This window comes from Podarcis vaucheri (assembly GCF_965113315.1).
Source record: "Podarcis vaucheri genome assembly, chromosome: 14".
Lineage (NCBI taxonomy): Eukaryota > Metazoa > Chordata > Lepidosauria > Squamata > Lacertidae > Podarcis > Podarcis vaucheri.
The window spans coordinates 27,790,340-27,818,155 of record NC_138752.1 but is presented as its reverse complement, the minus strand read 5'-3'; the positions used below and the strand labels follow the sequence as shown (position 1 = coordinate 27,818,155).

The window sequence follows — 27,816 nt, the reverse complement described above, 5'->3', positions numbered from 1 at the left end:
ATGTCTGGCTCCAACTGTGGAGGCAAAGCATAGCCATCATGGTTAGTATCCACTGACGGCCTTCTCCTCCATGATTTTGTCTAATCTTCTTTTAAAGCTATTCAGGTTAGTGGCCAGCACTGCTTCTTGTGGGAGGGAGTTCCATAGTTTAACTACGCACTGAGTATTTTTTCCTCATCATTCTCTAGTAGGTCGAGTCTTTGTTCCATTCCATAACGTAAAGCAAACTTATAGGAATCCGAGGCTGATGGGGCTGCGGTCAAAAATGTCTGGTGGGCACCAGGATTACTTAAAATCTGTAAATCTCATAGTGCCAACACTAGCCTGTTCCCCTCTTTTGGCAGCTTCCCCACTCATCACGCTCTTAGCTATGCAAGCTCAAGTCCGTATGCAAAGCACACGGATGGTTTAAGAGAGGCCTCTAGGTCACCTGCCTTGCACACAGAAGGTCAGCCCCTGGCATCTTCAAGTAAGCAAAGGGTTTCTCTCTGCCGAATACCTTGGAGAGTTGCTGCCAGTCAGATAAGACAATCCTACCCAAGATGGACCAGTGGCCTGGCCCAGGAGGAGACATCTTCATCATTTCATTTTCATAACAACTTCCACCAGATTCCTCAGCAGAGACACTGAGAGGATGTTCAGGGCTAGGAACCATGTTGGGCAGCTGAACTCTCCCATCCTAACTCTCCTGACTCCTTAAACAGAAGAAGTTTCACTGTGCTGTCATAGATGATCTACCTGGAAAATAAATTATCCCTCATATCCACCATAGGCTGGAAGGAAAGCCTTGGAAGATCTACAGGCAGACAGAGAAGAAGTCGAAGGCAACGAGAGGCTTCCCAGATTCTAAAGAAAATGTTAAGATTGAAACCGTTGCTTGGCAAGGGATTGACAGTGATGGATTTGATCTAATCACTGCGCTAAGATTTAGCCCTTGCAATAAAGCAGCCCTGTGTGCTTTTGGACCGTGAAATACTATCATAATGCATCTGTATGGCCTCGAATATGTACGGCTCTGCCAAAGCAAATAGAAGCTAAAAATGGAAAATTCAGCCCTCGGAGCCCAAGGAGGGGAATTTTAATATTATAATCAGCTGTGCACAGACCTGGGGCTTTTAAAAAAAAAAATATGTAGTTAGAGCGGGGGGGAGGGGTTGGCAGCCAACCTCCCACTTTCAGCAAGGCAAACCCCCCCCCCCCAGTGTAAGTGAACTGGGCAACACAATGCAACTAATCAGACTTGATAAGTGCCTCTCCAATCGCTGTTGCAATCAGAAAGGTAAAACTAAGGGAGCAGGTCCATAGCTCAGTGGCAGAACATTTTCCTTGCACCCAGAAGGTCCCAGGTTCAATCCCTGGCAACTCCAGGCATGAACCTGAAGAGCTACTGCCAATCAGTGTAGACAATGCTGAGCTAGATGGAGCCCAATGGGTCTGGCTCAGAAACAAGATACTTTGAATGTTTCTATGGCTTTCACATCATACATCAGGGGTGACTGATGGACCTTTGATAGGTTGCTGATTTCAAACGGAGTTGATGGAAATGTTCGCCTAACCTAAGTTGGTCAAGTCCATTAATTTCAATTCAGTTTTATGACTAAACGTTGGCTGCAAGACTCTTGTCCTGACAGTCTAGTGTTTGCTCCAGATGGCTGTGGGAAATGTTCCTGAGTTGTTTTCCTTAATGCATCTGTCTGTTTTCAATCTCTGCAGGTGGCTTTTCGCCTGGATTTCGAGTTCAGCAAATCTATTTTCCTCCAAAATCTGGAGATCTCTTTGACTGCCAACAGGTCGGCAATAACATTATTTTTCTCCTCTTTTTTTACATCCACTCATTTTCCCTCCCCACCACCACTGCCTGCATCCTGTTCTTCCCCAGGCTGTTTCCCTCTCTGATGCTTCTGAGTCAGAACAGAGAGGCTTCCGAAATGCATATGTTTATCTGAGTGTCTAGCCTGCCTCTTCCCAAAGGCACAGCAGTTGGTGAATGGTGTATTTAAAAGAATGAAACTGCAGATGCTAAAACCCCAACCATTCAATAGCTCTGTGGGCAGGGAACTCCGCAATGCTCTGGGTGCACAGAAATTATTTGCCATCCAAGTAAGGTGGACAGGTTTTGGGGGCATTATGAGAGAGTCAGAAAAGCTTTTCTCTGTGAATTTTCTCCACCACATGCATGCATACTTTGAAACTCCCTGCCTATTGACAACAGGTGACTGCTGAAAACATTTCTGTTTAGGCAAGCCTATCCAAACATGCAGAATGTTGACATGCGTACAAACCTGGTTTTTGACTTATACTTGATTTCAATTATTTTTGATAATGGTTTTTAACTGCTTTTTTAAAAAAACTGATAATCTTTTTATTCATTTTTTTTTGTAAACTGCTTTAATATCATTTCATTTACAATCAAGTTCTGCATACATTTTATGAAACAACTAATTCACCAAACCAATAAGATAGCTTACATACCTCTTATTTGTTACAATTCTATCCTGCCTTTTCTCCTAGGCACTTAAATAGCCCCCGTGTATTGTGACCTGTTTCTTCTATTTCAAATTCTATTCCTTTTTTAAAAGGAGGGGAGGGAGGCACAGGTGAGAGGGAACTGAATGGGCATGGCTAGTAGATGAGGGGCATGGCTTCAAGGCCCAGCAATACCTTTAGGAGTCCCAACCCACCCAAACTTGCATCACTGACAATGGGACGGAAGTAAGCTTGGATGTCCCCATGCCAGAGACAGCAAAGTGACCATTTAGACCGTGTGGTCCTGATACTGGTCCTCATCCTTCACATGAGTGGACTCTTGTCCAGCAAGGAGTAAATCCTCGGTTCCCGTAAACTGTGGAAATTGCATACATTTATGCATACATATGCTAGTAAATAGGGGCGCGTGTGACGCTGGGGGTTAAACCACAGAGCCTAGGACTTGCCAATCAGAAGGTCAGTGGTTCGAATCCCAGTGACGGGGTGAGCTCCCGTTGCTCGGTCCCTGCTCCTGCCAACCTAGCAGTTTGAAAGCACGTCAAAGTGCAAGTAGATAAATAGGTACCACTCCGGAGGGAAGGTAAATGGCATTTCCGTGCGCTGCTCTGGTTCGCCAGAAGCGGCTTAGTCATGCTGGCCATGTGACCTGGAAGCTGTACGCCGGCTCCCTCGGCCAATAAAGCGAGATGAGCGCCGCAACCCCAGAGTCGGTCACGACTGGACCTAATGGTCAGGGGCCCCTTTACCTTTATATGCTAGTAAATATCTTTGGCAAGGGGCCTTGTCTAGCTGTGCTGTGAAAATATACAGTGGAATACAGAGGCTATCATTGTTTGTGCATGCACGCGCACACACACACACACACACACACACACACAAGCCCAATAAATGTTGCTTATAAAATTTGAGCCTTTGTGAAACCTGCCAGGTCTCCCTCGCTCCTAAGAGACCCCAGGCGCTATGAAAACAAAGCTAACTTTGGCGGTTAGAAAACCCACAGTTGCACTTGTAAATCACTGCTCCCTCCCGTTGCCCGTATGATGGCAGAGGCACCTTTTCCAGCATTGTGCCAGACCCACTGGAGAAATCGGGCCAGGGGAGGAGAAAGACCTCATATTCCATCCCTTAAAAATGTAAATATCCCCAGTCCAAGGGGACTTCCACACAGTACCTTATTATGGGTTCAATTGTGGGTCAGTTACCATCTCTCAGTTTTGAACTTTTGCTAAAAAGCGGGGGAGAAGAGAATTAAAAGAATTACTTCCCCGTAGGTCCATTTAAGGTATGGATACTAATTGCTATCACAGAAATGGCGGTGGAGGCGACGTTTCACATGTGGATGAAAGTTCCTTAAACTTGGGCAGATTGAGAGAGAGAGAGAGAGAGAGTGCTTAGAGAACCCAGAACTGTGTCAAAAATTGGTAAAATGAGCACTTGGAAAATGACAAAAATTCCTGTTCACTTCAACTGTAGAGTGGATTAACTTCGCACAGCTCGTGAATCATGCTGTGTCAGCCAGAAATCCCCTTTTATATGTCTCTATATCCCACTAGGCCAGCATAGTATTGGCGAGTGGCAAGGGGAAAGTTCTGTCTGCTGCCAAAGTCACCGAGAGTATAAGTAAGAGAAATTGCTACTCTTGGAAAGGGGATGAGCGCCAACCCTGGCATTGATGCCACAGAAGAAAAACTGAGCTCTCTCTGTGTGTGTATATATTTATAAGTGCTAACAGCTCCTAATCTCATTCAGTAGGAACTTCTTGTAAGCAGTCTAGGTCCACAACTTTCCTCATGCAGCTGAATCTGAGCAGGCAGCTGCTTACAACCCCTCCAGGCGCATTCACAAATAATTGTGCTCATGGTGGCATCTGGACAGTTTTCCTCCATCCCAGTTTCAATGCTCTTTGCTCCTGGAACAGTTTTGGGGCAGACCTACTGCTCCATTTCCTCTCTGTGTACATTTTGCAGCTTCCTGCTGAAATCCTGTAGCTGTACCCTGGGAGACCAGGGTTCTAGTCTCACTTGGCCAGGAAGCTCCCTGGGTGACCTGGGGCCAGTCACAGTCTCTCACTCTAACCCTACCTCACAGGGTCGTTGTGAGGCTATAATAATAATAATAATAATTTACACATACATACATACATGCATGCATACATACATACCCCACCCATCTGGCTGGGTTTCCCCAGCCACTCTGGGCGGCTTCCAACACAATATTAAAAACACGATAAAACATCAAACATTAAAAACTTCCCTAACCAGGACTACCCTTGGATGCCTTCTCATAGTCAGATAGTTGTTTATTTCCTTGACATCTAATGGGAGGACATTCCACAGGGCAGGCACCACTACTGAGAAGGCCCTGTAACCTCACTTTTCACAGTGAGGGAACCGCCAGAAGGCCTTTGGTGCTGGACCTCATTGTCCAGGCTGAATGATGTAGTAGAAGACACCTTCAAAAAAGCACCAGTTTGGATGGGCCTTTGCCTTCTCATCAACATTAGCCCATTCCCTGTTAATCTGCTGACTTCTGAGTCCTGCTTTGTCACCTAAATGAGCTTCTGATTCTTCTGTATTCTAGTGACAGCGAGGAACAGGAAAACACCAAAGAGGACAATTCTGCCCTCCTAAAGTTTCCGCTGAAGTATGAAACAGACCTGCTTTTCACCAGGTACTTCTGATGGCCTTGAGTGGAGTTTTTATAGTGCTTTGATTTGTTAACGCTGAAATTTCCACCCACTGTGTGCATTCATGCTCCTGTTTAATGGGCACTCACTATGTTTCCAGTGTGGGGGTTTTAATCTGAGTTCACCCAGCATTATTAAAAATGCAGGTGTATCCTGGACTTACCGCCACTACTACTACTACGAATTACCTGCCCTTCACCCTAAGGTCCCAGGACAGATTAGAGCACATTAAGAACAATATTAAAAACCATTTCAAACACCTTGCTTCTTATAAGGTGCTACTGTTTGGTGTGTTGATTGGAGCACTTAAGCTGTTCCTAATTAACCTCTGGCGAAGGTGTGACCACCTTTGCATGGGATAAAGACATCCAAAGGATGTATACAAACAGAAATGAATCTGACACTAATAAAGCCCTGCTGATGTGAACTAAGGGGCAAAAGGGCTCAGCTGTGAAACATCCTCAGTGGGGAGGGAGGGAACAACTTTATTGTGCTCTAAGGCAGAAATGTGAACACACCCTTAGTTGAACTATGGATGGATGAGTTTTCTCCTTTTTGCCATTATTCAGGAGTCCCAGCCAGAATTACTACGAGGTCAAGTCAAACAATTCTCTGGAGAGATATGACAGCATCGGTCCACCTTTTAACTGTACCTTTAAGGTAGTGAAGGAACTCTGGGTCTGAGGAACCTGGTGGGGGAAGGGGGCAAGGGATGTGCACTTGCAGAAGGGTATTGATCTGGCGTGTGTTTGTCAACTTTCACAGCTGCAGAATCTGGGTCTCTTTCCTGTTGATGCAATGGCCATCAAAATCACAGTCCCCGTGGCCACACGGGGAGGCAATCGCCTTCTGCAGCTAGCAGGCTTCCACGTGGATGAGGTAGCCAGAGCTTTTATTTGTGATTCTTAAGGGGATTTTAAAAAATAGCTTCAAGGGACCTTTAAGGCATGGGTTACAAATCAGGATGCTCCACCAGGAAGCCCCAAAGTAGGGAGTCCCCCCCCCAAAAAAATTTGATTGTGTGATCATAGCAACCTCCAAAGTTAATGGGCTGTCATGATGCTCAGACTTTCCCCTACCCCTCGCAAGCAACTTCCAGTTCTAGGATTGAACCCCTTTGGCTTACGTAAAGACTTGTGGTGCTTACCAGGAAGAGCCATGGCTCAGGGCCACAACATCTGCTGTGCACGCAGAAGGCCCCAGGTTTCATCTCTGGGTGGAGCTGGGAAGGGTGCCTTTCTGAAACCCTGGAGAGCTGCTGCCAGCCCGTGTTGTTGATATTGAGCTAGATGGAACCCAGTGGTCTGGCTTGGCAGTCTCCTATGTCCAGTTTAAGCGCTTTTTATAAAACTGGGCCCCCGATGGCAAATTTGGCAGGCTGTACCGTCCTCCCATCCAGATGTTGTGTCATCTTTTGGTTTCCTCCCATCTGTTCTGCTAATAGTCACCCTCTTGACCCAATTATTACAGTTTTTGGCTCCAAAAGAAAGCTGTCTTAGACTAAAGCCAGGCCATTGCTTCTTCTAACTCAATATCTCCTACACTGACTCACAGCAGCATTCCAGGGGTTTCAGGCAAGAGAGGTTCCCAGCCCCACGTGGAGATGCCATGGGGGATTGAACCCTGAGCCTTCTGCACCCAAGGCAGGTGCTCTGCCACTGAGCTACAGCCCTTCTGCATTAAGTGTGCACTCAGGGCTCCATCCACTTCCACACATGGCTGGCTGGGGAGGTGGAAAAGATTAGGAGCCAGCAGCAGCAGAGAGCCAAACCTCCCACTGGCATTTAATGAGTAGCTTGTAAGGTCATGGAACAATTTTCCTCCTAGAGGGACTGTTGCTGGAATCCAGGTGCCCATTAAATCACAGGGCACATTTTGTGTGCTGCCTTGGGATGGACTGGCTGCACAAGCAGAATCTGTATTTTAGGGGCAAGGATGTATTTTAGGGGGAGCAAAGCCCCCAAACAGGCTGTCCAGTCCAGTCTGTGTCATTCTTTGCAGGATGTTACTTTGGATTTCTGTTCCCAGTGATCTAATCCAGCTTCCCTCTTCTATTATAGGAACACATAACGTGCCACATTGGGGGGAACAACACAGATTATCGAAGGACACCCTCTGACGAGGACTTGGGGCGCCACCCCCAGCTGGTATGTAATGCCCATCTTTCTGTGCTGGACTTCTGAAAACACAAAATCAAATCCTGTGTGCTGAGACAAGACTTGAACATAGGGCTCAAATTCTGGTCCATCTTTTATTTAAAAAGTATGCAATGTCATTGCCAAGGTATTCACAACCTGCGTGGCATTTCCTGTCCAATTAATACTTCTTATGACTGGGGGGAAAATGCCCTTCCTGGCTTTAATGTTACATAGCAAACATGGAGAATGAGGTCAGATAGCAAATTGACTTTGGGCTGATGCACTCAACCAGCCTTTCTGAACCTGGTGTCCTCAGTGGGGGCTGATAGTTGTCGTCATCGGAAATATCCAGAGGACATCAGGTTGTGCATTAGGAAGCTGCTTGACTGGTCTGGAGTGTGGGCAGCCCAGTCTTGCTTAGGATGACACCTGCAAGTGATTTTCAGGCCTGTCCAAAGGAGAGGACTGCAGGGGGAGGTCATTCAAAACAGCAAGGGAACCTGAGTAGGGTGTGAGTCCCATGGGGGGGGCTCCCTTTGGGCTCAAGCATGCTCACCGGTCTGAGCAACAATCATGATAGAGGACAGGGACCCTGCGACCCTCCAGATGTTGAAGGACTCCAACTCCCATCATCCCTGCCCATTGGCCAGGGATGCAAAGAGGCACAGTTTTTGTGGTCATTCCCTGCCTTTGGAGCTGATGGGAGTTGGAGCCCAACAACATTAGAAGAATCACAAATGTTCCCCGTCTCAGCTTATTCCCTGCGGCAGGCCGCCTTTGGACTACCAGCTTGGCATAAGAACGTAATACGAGCCCTGCTGGGTCCTGCCAGTGGTCAAGCCCATCTAATCCAGCATCTTGTTCTCACAGCAGAACCTGAGCACAAGCGCCCTCTCCGCTCTTGTGCTTTCCAGAAACTGATACAGTGGTACCTCGGGTTACAGACACTTCAGGTTATAGACTCCGCCAACCCAGAAATAATACCTCAGGTTAAGAACTTTGCTTCAGGATGTGAACAGAAATCGTGCAGCAGCAGTGTGACAGCAGCATTAGGCCCCATTAGCGAAAGTGGTGCTTCAGGTTAAGAACAGCTTCAGGTTAAGAATGGACCTCCAGAATGAATTAGGTTCTTAACCCAAGGTACCACTGTATTTAGAAGCATTACTGCCTCTGAGAGGAGGTAGAACATAGCAGAGTGGCTAGCAACCATGGATAGCCTTCTCCTCTATGAATTTGTCCAGTCCTCTTTTAGATCCATCCAAGTGTCAGGGACTGGACTGAAGAGGACGAAGAGTGGTAGATGTTCTCCTGTAGCTTCCAGGGAAGAGGAAGGCAGTCTCAAATTACAGCAGGGCTTTGATGAAGATAACAGCTCAGAGACAGGCGAACAGAAGAGTTATGGGGTGTTAGGAGAAGATGGAGGGGAGACAGAGCAGCTAGATGATACGTCACTGGACAGCATAACTGACCCCCCTTCTCCCAAAATGCGACATTTGTTAAGAACAAAGGACACGGTGACAGTTGGCCATGGGCGGATGCCGTAGAAGCAGGTGTCGTTGTTAGAAGGGAAGGAGGAGTAGCTCAGTGCAAGCAACTCCATCACTGACGAATGACTGGATTTCTTTGTCTTTCATCATCATCATCATCATTTTATTTGTATACCCCCTTTCCATAGCTAAAAACAATGCTCAAGGTGACTTACGACATGATCGGATTTACATAATTACCAACATAACAAAAGCCATTAACAATAAACAAAACACATCAAAAAAATACACAGCCAAATGGAAAACAATTTCCACATAAATCATAAAAACTAAAACTAAGAATACAGCATTAATATCAATCACAATTAAAAATGACACAGATAAAAAATAAAAGCAATTTGAAAACAAAACAAAACAAAAATGGAGCCCTCTCTGTCCCGCAGCAGCAGCAGCAGCAGCAGCACTCCTTTATGGAGCCTGCCAGGCCCGCCCCAAGCCAGGTAGAGAGAAGCAGGGCTGGGCCCTTCAGGCCCCCAGCAGGTCAGTCCTGGGCAGCACCATAATAACTGGCCAAATCATAAGTAAGAACTTCCTTGTTTCCTCCCTGCTTCTTGGTGCCATGGGGGGAGGGAGAGGATTCCTCAAGCCTGACACCAAGTTGGTCACTGCCTCATGTGGGAGTGAGTTCCATAGTTTAACTATGAAGAACTTCCTTTTATCTGCCCTGTTCTCAACCTGTGGGTCCCCAGATGTTGTTGGACTACAACGCCCATCATCCCTGACCACTGGTCATGCTGGCTAGGAATGATGGGAGATGTAGTCCAACAACATCTGGGGACCCACAGGTTGAGAAACACTGTGCAGCTAAAAGAAAAGAAAAAGTGCTGCCTTTCATCCAGTATGAGCAGGATCCGACCTCCTCATTGTGGATGCAGCAAATTCAAGTGAATGCCCAGTGGTGGTCACCCACCTGCCCAGACAACTGCAGTAGTCAACCTTTGGTCCTACTTCCAAGTGGGAAGAATGAGCTTCGTTCTGGCCCTCTCCACTTCTAACTCCATTTTTCTTTTCTTTTTTACTCCTTCCAGAACTACAGTAATTCTGATGTGATATCCATAGACTGCAGTGTAAATCTGGCTGCCAATGGAGAAGTCAGCTTCCTCTTGCATGGAAATCTGTGGATGAAGTCACTGAGAGCTGTAAGGGCGAGTCAGCAATCGGTGGAGTTTACAGCGCTATCCCCATTGAAGGCTGGCAGATTATTGTGCTTTTGCTGCTCGGCTGTCTCCCGAGCTAGCCCCTGACTCCAGGGAGTTGGGCCACGAGGCGGTTTTCAAACTTCCTCTTTTCTCGCCAGCTTTTTCAGCTGCTAGTCATTCTCCGCCCGTCCCCAATGGAATCCTCCCTCTCTACGTAGCTGGGAAACAAGATTTGTCATCCCCTTGAGTGCCACATCAACACCATTTGCTAATTACACCAAATAATGAAAGAATTAGGTCAAGCCAGGAACATCTGTTACCTCTTTTTCACTAAGATGAGTGCTGGGTGAGACTCTCCCTGGTTTAAAGAAAAGTGTTATTTTTAACACCTCATAAAGCCAGCCAGCTTGATTTTCTGTTCTTTATTTATTTATACATACCCTTCAATAAATTGTTTTTATCTGTTTTATTTTTTTAAAAAAGCCTAAAAGTGGTTTACAAAAAGAATAAAACAACTAAATTATCAGTTAAAAACAATTTAGGACAACTGTTTCAAACAGGGTTTCCCAAGCTTGGGTCTCCACCTGCTTTTGGACAGACATGATGATTATTATTTTATTTATTAAATTTGTATACCGCCCTTTACCTGAAGGTCTCAGGGCAGACATCAAGGGAGTGATGCTGCGGCACAGAAAAGTTATTTTCCCTGGTGTATCACTTGAAACATTCCAGGCAGGAAAGGGTGCTGCTCTTACAAATGACACAACCCCTGGTTTGCTCAGATCAGTGAAAAGGCCCCCCAAACAAGCCAAGTAACCGAATAGCTGAACTGTCCACTGCTGAGCCCCCTCTTGTGACTCTTATCTTGCCCTGTCTTTTCAAGATGAAATTCAAGTCGCTGAGATTTGTGATTAACGCCGTACTGCAGAGAGGGTTCCGCAGTGCCTTCGTCTTCAGAGAGGACGATCCCAGTCGGCAGGTGAGTAGCTTGGCCACAGGTGCTCATCAGGTCTCATAGAACTGTAGCATTGGAAGGGACCCAAAGGGACATCTAGTCCAACCCCACTGCCATGCAGGAATTGCAGCACATGTTCAAACCCTCGTGTTCTGGGAGGCCACAAGCAACGTGGGCAAGTAATGGTACCCACCGGACCTGGAATTTGTGTTTGGAGAAGTGTGGTATGTCGTGGGGGTGATGGATTTATTGGGAAGAAGGAAAACTTGCTTCTGAAATTGCTGCTAAGTGGGTTCAAAGGAACCCAGCAGCCTGCAGTCAAAGATACGGTTTTTCATCCATAAGTGAACTGCATCTCTTGGCTTGCCTCTTCTCTCCTCTCAGACTATTTTGTCTCCTAATTTGATGGCAACAAAATTTGCCATTGGGTTTAGACAGCAATTGGGGAAGGGCAAATCATCTTTGCTTTCAGTTACCAATGTAACATTTCAGGTTGCATCTACACCCAGACACATAGTGTGAAATAGCCATGCTTTGTTCACTCATTTTTTACAGGGCAAATAGTCATGGACGAAACATCTTCTCGTGCTTTCCCTGTTCAGCGTCTGCCTCCCCACCCAGAGCTCAGAAAAACTGACTTAAAAAAAAAAAGCAATGAAACAGCTGTGCAATTTCCCCAGATGACCCATCATGCAGCTTTCCTGTGGGTTTCGGGCTGGTTCTGGCCTGTATAGAGTGCTCCAGCCATTTCCTTCTCTGGGGTTTGTCTCTCCTGTCTAGCAATTAACTCTCACTTTAACCTTCCCTTTCCAAATAGCATTGCCTTTCTATCAGTTTTCTCCTGCTACCCTTTAAACTGTGTCAAGAGGGCAGGAAACATTTAATCCTTTCCTGCTAAGCCGTAGTCCGAATTAAAATTGTCTCTTCCCCACCCCCACCCCCACCCCCCATATCTGGAATTGCCCACTGGGCTGCAGAATGTCATCTGGATTCCAGGAATCTGGAAGCAAAGTTCCTGATCCACTAGCCGTTCAGAGCAGAACAGCAATGACTGGGTCCTGCTCTGTTGCCCTTATCTGAAAGCAGCAGTTGCAAATCCAGTTTAACCCAACAGGGATAAACTGCAGCTTTTGCATCCAGCATCTCTCCTTCAGAATTAGGCCCCAATGAGGGCCCCTCATGCTCTTGAATAGACTTGTGCTTGCAGCCCTGGAAGAAGAGATAAATAAATGCATATACGACACAGAGCGGAAGAACATTATGGCATGCTCTTCATTTCTGAAATGTCGTTGAAAAGTGGGGCGCTGGTGCCCTCTGCCGGCAGCAGACGTCAGTATGTTCTTGTCATGGGCACACTTCTGCAGAGTGAACCCAAACATATATAACCAAACTTGTTTCTTCTTTTTCAATTCCATACAAATCACACCCGTCACCCTTCTTCTTTTTGGATGCAAAGGGGGTTAAAAGTTGAGGGGGGTTCCATTTGAAGAGCCAGTTGGTAGAATCATAGAATTGGAAAAGAAGCCATGGGTAATCTAGTGCAACTTCCCTACAATGCAGGAATCACAGCTAAAGAATCCCTGACAAGTGGCCGTCCAACCTCTGTTTAGAAACCTCAAATGAAGGAGGGTCCACCACCTTCTGAGGTCATCCATTCCACTGTCAGGCAGCTCTCACCCTCGGAAGGTTTCCCCCCAAAGTTTCAAATGTTCTTGTTGTGTATTCCTCTTGCAGGTCATGTTTGAAATCTCAAAGATAGAGGAGTCCCAAATCCCCATCTGGATCATCATTGGGAGCACCTTAGGTGGTCTCCTCCTGTTGGCCCTCCTTGTGTTGGCGCTGTGGAAGGTGAGTCCCTCTCCTACCAGAGGTGCATTTAGGGGAGCACGACCAGTTTGGTTGCACTGGGAGTTGAGCCATGGGGGCACCACAACTATGCTGTAATGGTCACACAGTGTCACACAAGGGTGCTGCTCATATCTGAGACCCGCCTCCCAAAGTCTGCCACTGCTCCAACCACCCCTTGGCCTGATGGGAGTTGTAGTGCAAAAACAGCTGGAGGGCACCAGATTGGGGAAGGCTGAAAACTGGCAATGGGGACCCCAATGGATGAAAGATGTTCCTCACCAAAAACAGCTTTATATATGAAGTCATTGTCTGCCAACTGCCCTTTCGGTGGGAAGAAGAAGAAGAAGAAGAAGAAGAAGAAGAAGAAGAAGAAGAAGAAGAAGAAGAAGAAGAAGAAGAATAGTAGTAGTAGTAGTAGTAGTAGTAGTAGTAGTTTGGATTTGATATCCCGCCTTTCACTCCCTTTAAGGAGTCTCAAAGCGGCTAACATTCTCCTTTCCCTTCCTCCCCCACAACAAACACTCTGTGAGGTGAGTGATCTGAGACTTCAGAGAAGTGTGACTAGCCCAAGGTCACCCAGCAGCTGCATGTGGAGGAGCAGAGACGCGAACCCGGTTCCCCAGATTACGAGACTACCGCTCTTAACCACTACACCACACTGGCTCTCAAGACAAGAGTAGGAGTTTTTAAAATAATCCATCAACAAAAATCATTACCCTCTATTCCTACCATTAAAGCAATAAATTCATTTCCATGAAAATTAGTCACACTGCTAAACATTTGGCCTTTTCCTTGTTTAACAACTAGGATTGCTATATGAGCCATGTAACAGGCAGAGTCTCAGCTGATTGGGTTTTGTTTTGTTTTGTTGCCTCCCACCTAGTTCAATGTTTGCCCTTTTATGCATTTGCATATTTCTTTATTCAGTTGTAAGTCAGTCTGAAGTCACTGAGATAGGATATGTCTTAATAAACAAACTAATGCCATGATGTCACGTAATGATTTGTGAGTTTGGGCTCGTCCACATTGTTGCCTGTTCTATATTCTGACCATAATGTGTACCCATCAATTCCCCCAGGTCCGAGAGCTTTTCTCATCCTTCTACAGCTGTACCTCGTGAAAATGCGATCTTACCTGCTATACTGAACTCATTTAAGCAAAATCTCCTTTTGGATTTTCCACAAGGTGGAAGACCTGATTTGGCAGGTGCAATTGGATTTTCACAAGGTGCAGCTACAGAATTACAAGAAAAGCTCTCAGACCCAAGGGAATGGATTGAGACATGATACAGTCAAAATACAGGCCAAGCAGAAATATAAGTGAGTCCTGAGTTTGAGATGCAGCTGGAAGAGGCAGGGAGCCTCAGCTACATGTGACCTATCAATACTGCTGTTAATGCCAGGCATATAAATTAATGGTGGGTTTTTCTTTATCTTCCTTTTCCTGCAGCTTGGCTTTTTTAAAAGTGCTAACCGCAAGAGAGATGCAGCCCAGAACCAGAACACCAAGGACTTGGACTGAGGCTTCCATCTCCCTAAGTGACTCACTTGGCTCCTCAGAGCCAAGTTTCCTTTGCAATGATGAGATCCCTCACTACCCCTTCCACCTCTTCTCATGAAAGCAACCCCAACTGCTCAGTGTTACCTGCAAGGGGCAAGATGCAGCTGGCTAAAAAGGGACTTCAAACTGGTTTTAATTGCTTCCTTCAGCCTAAGACACTGGAAGCTATGCAGCAACGGCCAGGAGAGTAAATTTACAGGGACAAGGGACCCTTCAGTGGCCATCGCTTTCTTAAAAATGACAAATCTTGGCTCCACGAGGCAGACAACTACCATGCAAGAATAGCTCTGCAGTGATCTTAAAAGACTCTGAGCTCCAGTCCTTTTTATCCATTCATGGCACAAACATATCTCACTGGGGAAAGCTTTCCACCCCACCAGAAAAAAGGGAAAAAAAATGGATCTGCATGGATACCAGCAGCAGCAAACTTGTAATGGGTCTTCACATATTCTTTTTACAGCAACTGCTTATTCAAGATGCCATGGGAGAACAAACCAGACCAATATATTCTGCACAGGTGGTCTTCAAGAAGTTGAGATATCAACACAGCATGCCTTTGAAACAAATGACGTTGCCTTTACAAAATAGTGCAGCATTTGAAATCATTTGAGGACAGGAGGTTCTTTCTGGACCAGAGGACTCTGTAGCGAGTTAATGCTTTAAAAAGCGAGATCCATTCATGTTATCCATAAAACATGTAAGAGGCTGGGTGACTTGAATGAAACAGAAGTTAACTTGCAGGTGGGGACACATGTTCTCTAGCTATTCCCTTAATTGTCAGAAGAAAGGGACTGCCGCAAGTAAGGGGCACCGTATGTTTATCTATGAATCAAAAAAGTTACTAGATTCTTATCCAATGCTCTACACCAAATGTTTATGAAGAGCCCAAGCAGGAGATAACGCACTGGGCACTTATTCTGTACCTGAAACTCCCATTCATTCCAAAGGGGTGGGTGCAGGATACATGCCCAGCTCAGAGCCAGACCGTCCGCCACTCTGCGGTGCCTCTCCCAGTCTCTAAATGGAGCAGTTGAAGAGAGAGATCTTTATTGCCTTCTTTTAATGCACTGAACACAGATACTGACAATTGTAAGCACCTTAATGCAAGCCTTCAATCCTCAGCTGTATATACTTTTTCTGAAAATGTTTACCTTTCTTGTTTTTAAAGTCGACTAAAACAAACCAGTTTGAAGTGTTTCCCCCTCAAGTTGTGCAATTTCCAAAAAAGCAACACATGGGAAATATGTACTATATGTGTATATACTTTTATACGATGGAAATGTTTTAATTTGACCCTTTTTGTTTCTTTTGCATAATAAAATTATTTATGCTATTGTGAATATTAATGAGAAATCAGTTCCACCGAATGCAGTAACCTATGTAAAATGCTGTAGTAGTAGATTGTGGTTTGTGGGATTTTGTAAAAAGAAAATTAAAACTTTTTAAAGTGAAAGTTTCAGATGCAGTCATTTGTCTAAGACGTGTTTGGGTTTTTTAAAGGAACTAGGAATTTTGCCTCTTGGTTGGAGAAAACCCAAATGCACACTGACATTCATTAGGTGTTTTGGATCACAGCTCCCACCAGCCTGTCACCGTGACTTTGCTGTCTGGGGCAGATAGGAATTGTAAACCAAAACAGATGGAGGGCACCAGGTTGGTGAAGGCTGCATTAGGAGCAGCCTGACATTAACATAGCTGCAGCTATTTTTAGTTGTCATAACCCAGACACTTAACTGAAGTGTTGGCAGTGCAAAATTGCTCTCACAGGGAAGCAGAGACAGGACGCATTTGACCCCGGGAATCTCCCAAAGCACTAGAAATCTGTCTGGTTCAATTCACCAGCAAACGTTTCCTTCAGGAAAGCAAACCCCAGTTACGTAACTACTGCTCCACAGCTGCTAGATCAGAGCTCAGGTACAAAATTCTAAAAGGGTTCTCGACCTTTCCGTGCTCTTTCTCCTAGTGACAACATGCCAGCTTTCTTTCCCTCCCTCGCTCGCTTGAATCTTCTTAGCAACAAGCTCACTGCCTCGAAACCACCAGCTGTCTTTTAAAACCCAATATACCCCCTACGACACATTCCAAATCAAAGCACCCAGTCATCCTTGGGAGTTTTTTGTTTGTTTGTTTGGGGAGGGGGGAACCATGTGACTAATGAGAGTTGTAGTCCACAACATCTGGAGGAGACCAGCTTGACAAAGACCATCAATTTTGCTTTCTGCTTCTCCCACTGAGCTCGTTTGACTTCATGGTTTGTTTTCCAGAGTATTCCAAAGAGACAGATGCTGCCCAGATTAGGATACAAAGCTCCCATATCCCTCCTTCCCTCCCCCAGGCCTTTTAGCAATTGAACTTACAAGGGTGGGTAGAGTATGTAGCATTGCAATAATCCACACTGTCAGCATCTGTAAGGCTGCCTCCTTCTGCAGGCATGTTTATGCTCTGTGAAGGGGGATGTGCACATTTTAAAAAAAAATCTTGTTAAAAAATAGAGCCTTGAAGAGCTCAAGGCTAGCCAACCTGAAAGATCGCCTGCCCCTGTAGAGACCTGTGGTGTCACTTAGATCGTATGGGGAAATTCCACTCTGTGGAACATCATAGGGCAGTGACACAAAAAAGGGCATTTTCCACTACTGCCCCTGTAATTATGGAAGGTCTTTCTCTTTGCCGTGCATGAAACAGCAGCCATCAGCTGCTTCAGACGTCTTGTAAAGACCTAGCATTTTAACCAGGGTTTCCCTGACCTATAAGGTTGAACGCTGCCTATCTCTTTATGAATTCGTTTTTATTCTGTGCTGCAGGCAGTTGGACTAGCTGACCCTCAAGGTCCCCTCCAACGCTACAATTCTATGATTCTGTGGTTTAATATTGCAATTTTGTAGCAATGTTATTATTTACTGTTTCTATGTTGCATGCATACTATACACACACACACACACGCACACACACACACACACTATATATATATATATATATATATATATATATATATATATATATAGTAAAATATTGAAACCTGCAGTATTGGAAGACCAGGGACTTGGTCAGAACTGGAGGTTTCACAGAGCTCATGCCTACTGTTTTGTTGGCAGAGGCCAAAGTCCAGCTCCTAGGCTGCCAATCAAGGTACAGCATCAATCTTATGAAAAGGAACCTTTGTGTGTTATTTCACAGAACAGGAGAACTGGTGGCATTTCATCTAACCACATTAACATTATCTGTATCAAGAGAGGCTGAACAGCTTGGACTGGCCCCGAAGCTTCTTATTTGCACCCCAAAATTAAAATGAGACAACAACATGAATCTGAGAGTTCACACTTTGGTGACTACAACCACACTGCCATTCTTTTTTACCTTCTCAGGGGGGGAAAGCAGCATTTTGAGTTTTGGAAACAAGGGCTTGTGTTCACAAAGGAGGAAGCTTTGGCAGCTTTTAAATCATCCTCTCCCGCACCTCATCGGGAGGAATTAATATAATTTGGCCATCCCTCAAAGCCCCATGAACAACGTGCTGAAATGCAGAATGACCTGGACTTCAGACTGTTCAGAATGAAATCATCCACACAAACGCCACAATATTTGGGCAACTTATTTGTTTAAGGCTCAGAAGGTCAGAGCTTAGCTGAGCGACTTGTCCATTAATCAAACTACAATAAAACGAGAGGTCTGCTCCTTACCAACATCCCACAAGAGCAGCTACCAATCACTTTTCAGCGGGACACATCAGGGTTAAGTTTCACATTCAAGATTTTATTTGTAATACAAACACACATACCTGTGCTCAGAATGCCCCTTTTTATTTGAACTCTCTGTTCCAGTTTTTTTTAAAAAATGACTGCAGAACATTCTTTTCCCAGTTGACAGTTAGAAAGTAGAATTTAAAATCATGGGAAGTGTTTTCAGTAACCTGTCAAAAAAAATGGCATTGGGCTGCTGAAGTTTTCTGCCAAGGAGAGATGTTTTTCACAGGTCAAACATTCTTCATACAATCAAGGTACTGTGAGTGATTTAAAAGATGGCCTTTAGAGAGGATGATTTGGACGTGTGCAGGTGGGTGTGGAATCTATTTTTCCAAAGAGTTCCATAATGAAGAGGGGTGAAAAGACAGAAACTGATTCTCAGGGCAGGGTCCTGCCAACACAATTATTCTTCCCTGATCCTTCCCTGCCAGGTTTCTAACATTTTTTGTTTTTGTTTTTAATTTTTAAAAAGCTCATTTTTTAAAAAAACAAAACCTGTTTGCCAGCTACTTGGAAGATTTCAGGAAATGCAGCAGTTATCATTTCAGGTGTGGGATTAAGATCCAGCCTTAACCACTTTACGTTTTATCTTACCAGAGGGAAGCGGGGACAGGGAACCACGCATAAAACAATACTCAAATAATGCAAACTATTTCTGCATGCTACTTATCTTAAAGCAGCAAAAATGAGAATGAATTTGAGGAGGTATGCCTGTTTTGCCCCCCTCAACAACAACCAAATAAATACTAGTAATTTTAAGTACTGAGAGGCAAGCACATTCACACATCTGAATTTCAAGCTGCATTTCCCTTTTCTGTAGCCAAACAATCAGTTATTTTCATCTCATTGCAAGCAGAAATTAAAACTAAATGTTAATGATGACTCTGGTAGGAACTGAAAGGCATTAAAAACAGGCTGGTGAGAAGTAAATTTCCCTGGATTGCTTTGCATGTTTTAATAAAATCCCAGCAATAAGATCCTTCTCCATTTTCTCTTCCCTTCCTCCTCTTCCCTCCCGCAAGAAGACTTTCCAAACTGCTGCATAGGTAACATGCTGGCTCAATTAATTAAATGTAAAACCTCTTTGCAGGTAGCTGCTTAAAGCATTCTTGGCTGTCAATGGTAAAACCCGTGTGCATCGTAGTATCAAAATATTTTACACTCATTCTCATTTTAGAGTCTGACTCTCCACCCTGCCCCAGTTCATTAAGAGGAAAAAAAGAAACCTGTTTGCTCTGCCGTCGGAAGACAGGTTTTTGCAAATCAAAGCCATGTTAGCCAGTTTACGAGGGGGCTGGTTGGTGTGTGTCTGCTACCAAAAAGAAAGGAGAGGAGAAGGGATTTGTAAAGCTCTGCCCAGTATTTTATTGACAAGAGTTTGACCTTTCTGGGAAGGGAAGAGACACCACCCCGTTGGCGTGGCTAGTGGAATTCAACAAATTCTTCTAGTGTTTTGGGGATCTGGTTGTGGTAGCTGATGTGATAAACCCGCACAGCTCGGGCAGCCAGGCACTTCAGACTCAGCTTCATCTGAGTCTTCAGGAGGATTTCCGACACGCCGGTGGTACTTTTGTCGAGAGGGGTCTTCTTCTGCTTGTTCGTCATGTCCGTATGAGCGCCGGCCTCCACCAAGCTGATGATGATGGAGTGCAAGGTCAAGAAGTCACTAATGGGCCTGTTGTACTGGACTATGACGTGCAGCGGCGTGTTCCCTTCGTTGTCCACAGCGTTGACGTCAGCGCCGCAGTCCAAGAGGAGCTTGGTGACCAGTGCGTTGGGGAAGCTGCAGACGTCATTGGTGTGGAAGTCGTCCACCGGCGTGCCAGAGTTGACGGCGTGGTGCAGCAAGCCAGAGCCGTCTCGCGTCCTGGGATCCAGGTGGATCAAGTTGTAAATCTGCTTGTTGATCCGCGACTGCTCCTCATCCCTGCACTGCGTCTTGGTGGAGATGCACACCAAATACAGGAAGGTGAAGATGTTGCATTCGTAGTTGTCCATGGCTGTGTGGAGCTCAGCATCCTGAGAGCTTTTGACCCGGGCCATCCCTTGCTCTATCTCCAAGACGCTGCACCTCAAGACGCTCTCAATGTCCTTGGCTTTCACCGGCTCGTTCAAGTGTATCATCTGAGAGAAGACTTGAGCAAACCGGAGGAGGTCCTTGTGGGTATTCCTATTGCCTTTCTGCCGCAAGCGCAAGGCGTGAAGCCAGAGCTTGATGCACTGCTCAAACTGCATGTTATCTGCGTAAACAGCACCGCGGTAAATGATGGGGTGCGAGACATCGATGTTGTCGGAGCCCAGAATTCGTTCTCGGACGATGAGGCCCTCCATGTGGAGAGCGTCCCGGTCCTGCCGAATGGATTCCAGCTCTTGAGGAGTCCGGCACTCTGTCCGGCTGCCGTAGGCTTCTATCTGAGGCAGGACCTCCTTCTCTATAATGTTCTCGCTATCTCTGTACCGCTCCAGCATGGCTAAATACAAATAGTGGTAAGTCTTCATTATATCGTAGTTTTCTCGATCGTTGGCAAACGAGGCACCCAGGAGCTCCAGAGCTTCTATCCGGCTCTTGCGGTTGCAGTCGGCGTGCGCCAGCAGCAGCTCGACAACGTCGGCCTTGCAGCTCTCGGCAGCCACTTTCAGAGGTGTCATTCCATGGCCGTTCACCATCATGGCAGATTTCCACTTCACCAACTCGCGGACGATCTCCAGGTGACCAGCCTCCGCCGCAAAGTGCAATGCTGTCGCGCCACAGTGTGCTTTGGCATTAGGGTCCGCATGCTGCTCTAAAAGGTAGCGCACCACGTCCACATGGCCTTTGTAAGCAGCGATCATAAGGCAAGTGTTGTCATACTTGTTGGCGATGCTGATGTTGGCATTGTTCTCCACGAGGTACTTCACAATGTCAAGCCGGCCGTCAAAGCATGCAGCGCGAAGCGGAGTAGAGTTGGTCACGGTTGTGTGGTTGACGTTGGCCCCGTGGCTTACCAAGAGCTTGACGACTTCAAAGTGGCCAGCCCCAGCTGCACACCACAGGGCCGTGGCGCCATCGATGACATAACTGTGGAAAGAAAGAGACCGAATGTTAAAATTGGTGCAATTAAAGAAAAAATCTTCAAAATAATATCCTATAAAACAGTCCGGAGTCAGTGAGTGAATGAATTTCAGAATGATAGGGAATGCAAGGGCTAGGTTCACAATGGGTGGCTGGATGTGGGCAGAAAAGTTGGACAACTACACATAATGAAATTTCTAATTTGGAGGAGAGTACAACTTCTAGCAAAGGGGGCATGATTTTCCAAAGCATGTATAGAATCCAATCTGTAACTGAGGCAGGATTCATCTCAACCCTGCAGTAGATGGCAACCAATCCTCGAGCTTTCTAACAGCTACAGGGAGGACTTAGACCAAAATAATGAATATAGGGGTTTTTAAAAAAAAACTAATGAGGTGGTATTTGCATTCAGCAGCCATACTAAAGAGAACACAGAGTGTTTGCCATCTTGGATACACCTAGTAGTAAAAGTTTGTCACAGGTATCCAAATACTTTGGGATAACCCTCATGACACTTGGACAAATGTGATTTCAGATATTAGTAAAGAGAAGGCAAAAGGAGTTACCAAACATTCAGTTGCAGAAATGGGGCAGTGATAACATCTTTTGGCCTTGGGACTGCACAGCCTACCCCAGGAGAAAGCCTTAAGCAATTTTTCAAACTGTTTTAACCTGTCAGTTGCATCTCACCACGCCTGAATAAAGAACCCCAGGCCAAAAGACTTTTCAGACAAATGTGTTTAAATCAATTACAGCTTTTATATTTAGAGGGAGCTTCTTGTCAGAACATGCTGGGACAACAAAGAAGTAATTGGTTTTAAAGGCAGTTCAAAGGAAAGAAGGAAGTCTTACTGCAGAACACGCAAAATAATTCTGAGGCTGGGAAACAGAGGATTTTTACAACAGCTATGGCTTCCTTGGATGTTTGTTGTTGCTGTTGCTTTGACTCCTATGCAGGCTGGGACAGGGATATTCTTTACCACCCATTTGTTTACCATCTCCTACGTTGCACGTCAGTGTCAAGCACTGTCAGTTGTTTTCAAAAGGGAGATTCTGGAGTTCTCCCTAGTGACTCAAACAGTGGCCTAGCCTCTTCAAACTATCTAAGATCAACAAGTGACTAACACAGAATCTCAGGAGGCTTACATTGTAGTGTAATCTAGAATGAGGTACTCCAGCAAAACTCAGTTAGGAGGGACTTATCCACAAAAGTCTAATTCATATAACTGGAATGGCAGCAGAATAAGTAGGCTGCAGAAAGTAGCTGTCCTTCTCCCCCATCCCAAATCTGATGATGAGTAGTCCCATATGACAACCCCCAGAGTTGGCTTTCTGTCTTCAAAAGAAATATTCTCAGCTGTTTAATTATCTCCAAAAGAAAACATTTCTGTATAGTTTTAGAGCTATGTTGGGATTACTATCCTGTCAACTTCACCAGAAACTGAAACACAATCATAATACCTAGTCCATTTCAACAGGAACAACAGACAGCTAGGAGGTGTGGCTGCAGAGACAAGTTTGGTACAGCCTCTGCTCCCCTCTCTGATCTCTGATGGCGTGTCCCACAGCTCCCAGCAACCTCCTCAGCGATGTCACAGAAAGAAATTATCAAGTGCCTTTGGCAAAAGCTAAAGCACCCCATTCCCAGGTAGATAGGCATATGGGAAATGTTGATCCTTACATGTTTAAATGCTCTGTGCTTGCCCTTTGGCTCAATAGCCTTAGGGAAGAATAAGAACTACTTCCAAAAGTTAGAATTCTAATATACATCTTAAGACCCCAACTGGCATTACTGTCACGCCTTGGAAGACATATGGAGCTGAAATGTATCTGAAATCTTTCATGTGAGGCCTTTGAACCACTTTTTAAATATATTCCTGATTTTACCTTGGCTCTTTGTCAATAGCTGCCTCCAAGCATTACTCACATGGAGGCTCTGTGTGTTAAGTCACCTTCTGATAACAGGACAGTGGTGGGATCCCTCTGCCTCTTAACAGGTGAAGTGTCCCTCGTGTAAGTAACACAGGAAGGGGGTCAATGTATCCAAGCAATGTCCCTGTACTTAAAGGGAATTAGATTTAACCAGGACTTTGAACAAATCCATGAGCTGTATCTTTTCCAGTAGGCTAGATAACTCATGCCACTCATTTTTCACTGTTCCTCACACTGTTGTCTACAAACCACTGCCGCATGTAGGAGAGAAAGGAAGAATTCCTAGTCCTCACAACTGCAATACGATGGCAAAAATTAGAAAGGACCAGGCGCTGGCTAGAGATTGGCAGGAGAGGACATATCTGTGTGCACCTTCTCCTGAAGCATCATCTGGAATTAGTTGGTAAAGTCATCTCAAAAGTGTTGGTCTATACAGGTACCTTTCTGCATTGTGCCTGTTCTTTATTTACGGTCCAGCACAGGTAGGGTTACGTAAATTGATCCAGGGGAAGGTCTTGCCTCACAGCAGGCTGCTTTCGGCTCCTTCCACTTTTATGATTCTTGGAAGATCATTTACAGAAACAGCATATGCCAATCAAATGAAGGCATGATGTAACCTACTATATTCCATTGAGTGAAAGGAAGCACCACAACAGCCAGGCTGAATTTATCAATCTACAGAACCATCCCATCTTCTCCTGTTAGAAAGAAGCCCAAGGCCTCCTCTGTGACCACATGCCACACGTGTACGTACATACCCATCAAAACGGACCGTGCCAGTCTGCTGGGTCTGCACACGGTAGTGCTCCAGGAGCAGGCGCACAACTTTGGCGTGCCCATTGCGGGCAGCGATGATGAGAGGTGTCGACCGTTGCCCACCCTGGTGGGTGACGTAGCCCAGCAAGTAGCGGATGTCGCTCTCCGAGCGGTTCAGGAGCAGGGCTGCCAAGGTCAGCACCCGCCCCTCGCTGGCCGCCTTGTAGACGTAGCCCGCCAGGCTCTCCATGGCTGCCTGCTCCTCCCGGGACCGCCAACGCCAGCCGCCAACCTCCCCAGCCGGCGCCAGGGCCAAGCCGGGATCTTCCTCCTCCGCCTCCTCCGCCTCCGTGGCTCCGCAGTGGGGAGGTGCATGCGGGCCGACCCCCGTGGGGTCAAGGGGGGCACCGGGGCTTCTCGTCGTCCTGCCGTTCCCCGCCACCACCGCACACTGTTCAGGCCGGCTGTGCCACCCCCAAGCGCCTGCCTTTGAGAGCCCCAGACCCCATGCTCACTGGGGGTTGGGGCAGGCTCAGCCGACCCCCCGCGATGCCCCCTCCTGCTCAAAAGGGACCCTGGCTGAGGGGCTCTGCCTGGGTCCGCACGCACAGCAGTTCCAGGCGAGGCTGGAGCCCGCAGCTCCTGCCTCAGGCGGCGGCCGCCCGCGGAAGCCCAAACCCAAACCCGGGGAGCGGGGCAGACGAAGGCCCCGGGGTGCCAATTCCCTCAGCCGGGCTCCCCGGAAGGCCTCTGCGAAGTGCCCGGGAAGCTGGACTGGAGGCCTCTCGGTGCGGCGGCGGCTCCCCGGAAGGCTCGCCAAGCGCCGGTCTTGGCGGCGACGGAGGATGGCAGCGGGAGAGGGAGCGCAGGCGGCTACGGGCCGCCGCAGGTGCCCTTCGCGGCCGCCGGACCGGCTTTCGCTTCCCTCCTTCCCTCCCAGCTTCCCTGCGCCTCGGCTCCCGGAAGCGGAAATGGCCAGGCCGGTCCCCCTGGAATCGGAGCCGGACTGGGGAACCTCCGCCCGGGGGAGAAATGTTCCGTAGCCAAGCAGGGCCGCCGACAGCTAGCTGGGCTAAGAGAGAGGAAGAGGGGGAAGGGAGGAGGGGGAAAGGAAGCCACGTGGATGGCTCTGGCCCTTCTCTCCTCTCTTCTTCGAGCCACGTTTCCGGAAGGGCCCGCCAGAGCTCGACTGTTTCCATATTTCTGCCAGGAGAATTCCAGTTTTGGTTTTGGTTTTGGGGAGGAAAACAAACAAGGTGCCCAAAGGACCCCCTTTGGAGCCGCGCTGCGTTTGCCCCAGTGGACGGTTCTAGTCGAGGAAGCCGAATTGCTGAGTGTTCATTTGAAAAGGATGTGGTGGAAAAGGGCAAACAGAATGACCAAGCGGGTGGGGGGACTTCTCTATGAAGAAAGGTTGCCGCATTTCGGACTTTTTAATTTAGAGAGAAGGCAAGCAAGAGGCGGCATGATCGACGTTAATAAAATCATGCGTGGCGTAGAGAAAGTGGAGAGAGAGAAGCTTTTCTCCCGCTCTCACCACAGAAGAATTCATGGACATCCAGTGAAGCTGAATGTTGGAAGATTCAGGACAGATAGAAGGAAATGAGCCTGGGCAGCAAAACCAACAAAGAATCTTGTAGCGTTTTATATAGACTAAGACTACATGTATCTGATGAGGTGAGCTGTTGTCTATGAAAGCTGCTGCTGCAATAAACCTATTACAGTACTATATTATTCATGTTCTCTTTATGCAAAGATCCAGGATAAGTGCCCTCCCAGGCTGACTGGTTTTTGTATATTTTTTATTTTATTTTTGGAAACATATACAAAAGGAAAGCAAGATACAAGCATATTGAGATATATGTGCCAAAAATGACATAAAAAGCAAATATGAACCAGCTAAACCCAGCATTCTGCTGAGAGCAATCTGTTACAGCAGGTCCAATAAGCATGAGATTAAACTCTGTATTTCGTATTTGCAGGGATGCCTGCAGGTTTTGACAGGAATCACACAATGATGGAATACAAAAGCCAAGGACAAGGAAGGCTTCTAACAACACACGACTTAACCAAAGATTGACTGGGGGCGGGGCGCTAAGAATTCCAAAGCCTAACAATGTGGAGGAGAGGTTACATGATGTTACATGATGTTCATTTGAGTATGTAGTAAAATGAAACCAGCTGCCAGTAACTTTATTTTTGTTGCCCTCCCAGCACTCTGAAGTTTTTGTGCAAATTTTTCCACTAATGCCAGGCACTACACCTTGTTACTTATGGAGAGAATGCTTGCTTTCATTGCATGCAAAAGGTAGCCCCGGGTACAATCCCCAACATCTCCAGACAGGGCTGGGACAGAACCCTGCTTGAAAGCCTGGAAAGCTACTGCCTTTGCCAACATCTGCTGGGGCAGCAATGTGAGTTGTAGTGTATGGACAATATTGAGCCAGATGAATCAGTGGTTTGACTAGAATGCAGCTTCCTCTCTTCCTCGGTTCTGTAAACTGAGGAATGAACACTCAGAAATTTGGCTTCCTCAACTAGAACCATCCATTGGTGTAAACATTAGTGTAAAGCTTGCTTTTCTCTGTACACCCCTCCTTTGGGCTTGCTTCCATCCAGTCAGCAGACACACCCAGAGCAGTGACTCCCACAAAAACACAGCAGGCAGAGAAGGCTCCTCCAAGGGCAAGTCACACTCTTTCAAACACTTAAAATCATTTTGGGTAAAAAAGGGAAATGTGTGTCTCATTTTAAACCATATGCTACTGTGGTCAGAAGTCTAAAAGACATTTGTCTTAAAGGTTTGAAGGTGCCAGAAAAGATTTGGAAGTCAGAATAAGAGAGAAACTGGCAGGTGAATGCTGGAATGGTCCTTGCTGGCTTTATGAGACCACCACAGTATAAACAAACACCTCCACCTCTTTGCACCTGCCAAATGAAGTGGGGACAGGTTTGGTATCCCCTTGAACAGGCAGTTGTGTTCCTTCTGCAGACACTGGCTAGTGGCATTGCTCCTCTTCCTCCTAGGAATACAGGAAGCTGCCTTATACAGAGTCAAACAATGAATCCATCTAGCTCAGTACTGTCAAGACTCACTGGCAATGACTCCCCAAGTTTTGGCCAAGGGACTCTCCAGCCCCATCTAACAATGCCAGGGATTGAACCCAGGACCTTCTGCATGCAAAACCAATGCTTTGCCACTGCACAACAGCCCTCCCTCCCGCTTTCTTGTTGCAGACACAGGTCTCTTGTTTCCTGAGGCTTTCAGGGGGACCCACCTATTGTCACGAACTAGTCATTTGCTGGAGCCAGCTGACACGGTCAGTAATGTGATCCTTCTAATTGGACCCAGGGCCTGTTTGGTGCAATTGTTTTGCCATGGTTTCAGTAACAACAAAATTAATAGTTAATTGGAAGTCATGCAACAGGAGCCGCTGCCAGCTGTGGAAACTGCGCAAGGGCAATGCCATGCATTATGCATGGGAGGAATGGCCTGGTTGTGCCATGTGGTTTTTTGGATGGGGTGCGCATCAAAGAGGTGGCAGCAGGAGGAAGGGATGCTGAGCACAAGTCGCCCTCCTGAAACACAGCATTTGTGTATATTCTCCTACTCCGTTCCTCTGGCCTCTGGCTGTTTACACAATCCTGTTTAGTACACACAGTGCAAACTATGGAACTCGCTCCTGCAGGAGGCAGTCACGGCCACGAACTTGGATGGCTTTAAAAAATGTTTGGACAAATTCATAGAGGATAAGGTCATCAGTGGCTACCAACCACGATGGCTACGCTTTGCCTCACCCTTCAGAGAGAGTAATGCTTTTGAAAACCAGATGCAGGAACCTGCAGGTGGGGAGAGTGTTGTTGTGCTCGAGTCCTGCTTGCAGGTTTCCCACAGCCATCTCGTTGGCTACTGTGAGAACAGGATGCTAGACTAGATCAGCCATTGGCCTGATCCATCAGGCTCTTATGTTCTCCA

The 27,816-nt window shown here is 46.5% G+C and overlaps 3 protein-coding genes across 3 annotated transcripts in view; 2 read left to right on the top strand and 1 right to left on the bottom strand.

Annotated features, from left to right (window-relative positions):
- Window positions 1-15,813, top strand: part of ITGA11 (integrin subunit alpha 11) — an 89,905-nt gene extending 74,092 nt beyond the window's left edge. Inside the window, exons 22-30 of the mRNA XM_082198320.1 lie at window positions 1,714-1,790; window positions 5,068-5,157; window positions 5,743-5,833; window positions 5,939-6,052; window positions 7,234-7,320; window positions 9,887-9,997; window positions 10,881-10,976; window positions 12,687-12,800; window positions 14,250-15,813. Coding sequence (XP_082054446.1) covers window positions 1,714-1,790; window positions 5,068-5,157; window positions 5,743-5,833; window positions 5,939-6,052; window positions 7,234-7,320; window positions 9,887-9,997; window positions 10,881-10,976; window positions 12,687-12,800; window positions 14,250-14,321 — 852 coding nt within the window. The 3' untranslated portion in view covers window positions 14,322-15,813. The remainder of the gene's footprint in view (window positions 1-1,713; window positions 1,791-5,067; window positions 5,158-5,742; window positions 5,834-5,938; window positions 6,053-7,233; window positions 7,321-9,886; window positions 9,998-10,880; window positions 10,977-12,686; window positions 12,801-14,249) is intronic.
- A 2,773-nt stretch (window positions 15,814-18,586) lies between these two features.
- Window positions 18,587-24,425, bottom strand: FEM1B (fem-1 homolog B). The gene is made up of 2 exons (XM_082198955.1): window positions 23,843-24,425; window positions 18,587-21,158 (listed from the first exon to the last, which is right to left on the bottom strand). Exons 1-2 carry the CDS (start codon window positions 24,088-24,090, stop codon window positions 19,523-19,525), a joined length of 1,884 nt encoding a protein of 627 aa, XP_082055081.1. The 5' UTR covers window positions 24,091-24,425; the 3' UTR covers window positions 18,587-19,522.
- LOC309519219 (uncharacterized protein) lies at window positions 24,089-26,036 on the top strand (the record flags this gene model as incomplete). The annotated part of the gene is made up of 3 exons (XM_082199991.1): window positions 24,089-24,209; window positions 24,425-25,517; window positions 25,823-26,036. 2 exons carry the CDS (start codon window positions 24,089-24,091, stop codon window positions 25,444-25,446), a joined length of 1,143 nt encoding a protein of 380 aa, XP_082056117.1. The 3' UTR covers window positions 25,447-25,517; window positions 25,823-26,036.
- Window positions 26,037-27,816: the final 1,780 nt, after the last annotated feature.

Bases quoted from the DNA above. Each gene is read 5' to 3' on its own strand.
- FEM1B (XM_082198955.1), bottom strand. From the start codon at position 24,090: ATGGAGAGCCTGGCGGGCTACGTCTACAAGGCGGCCAGCGAGGGGCGG. The intron at 21,159-23,842 runs GTATGTACGTAC...TTCTTTCCACAG, and splicing joins GGCACGGTCCGTTTTGATGG to TTATGTCATCGATGGCGCCA.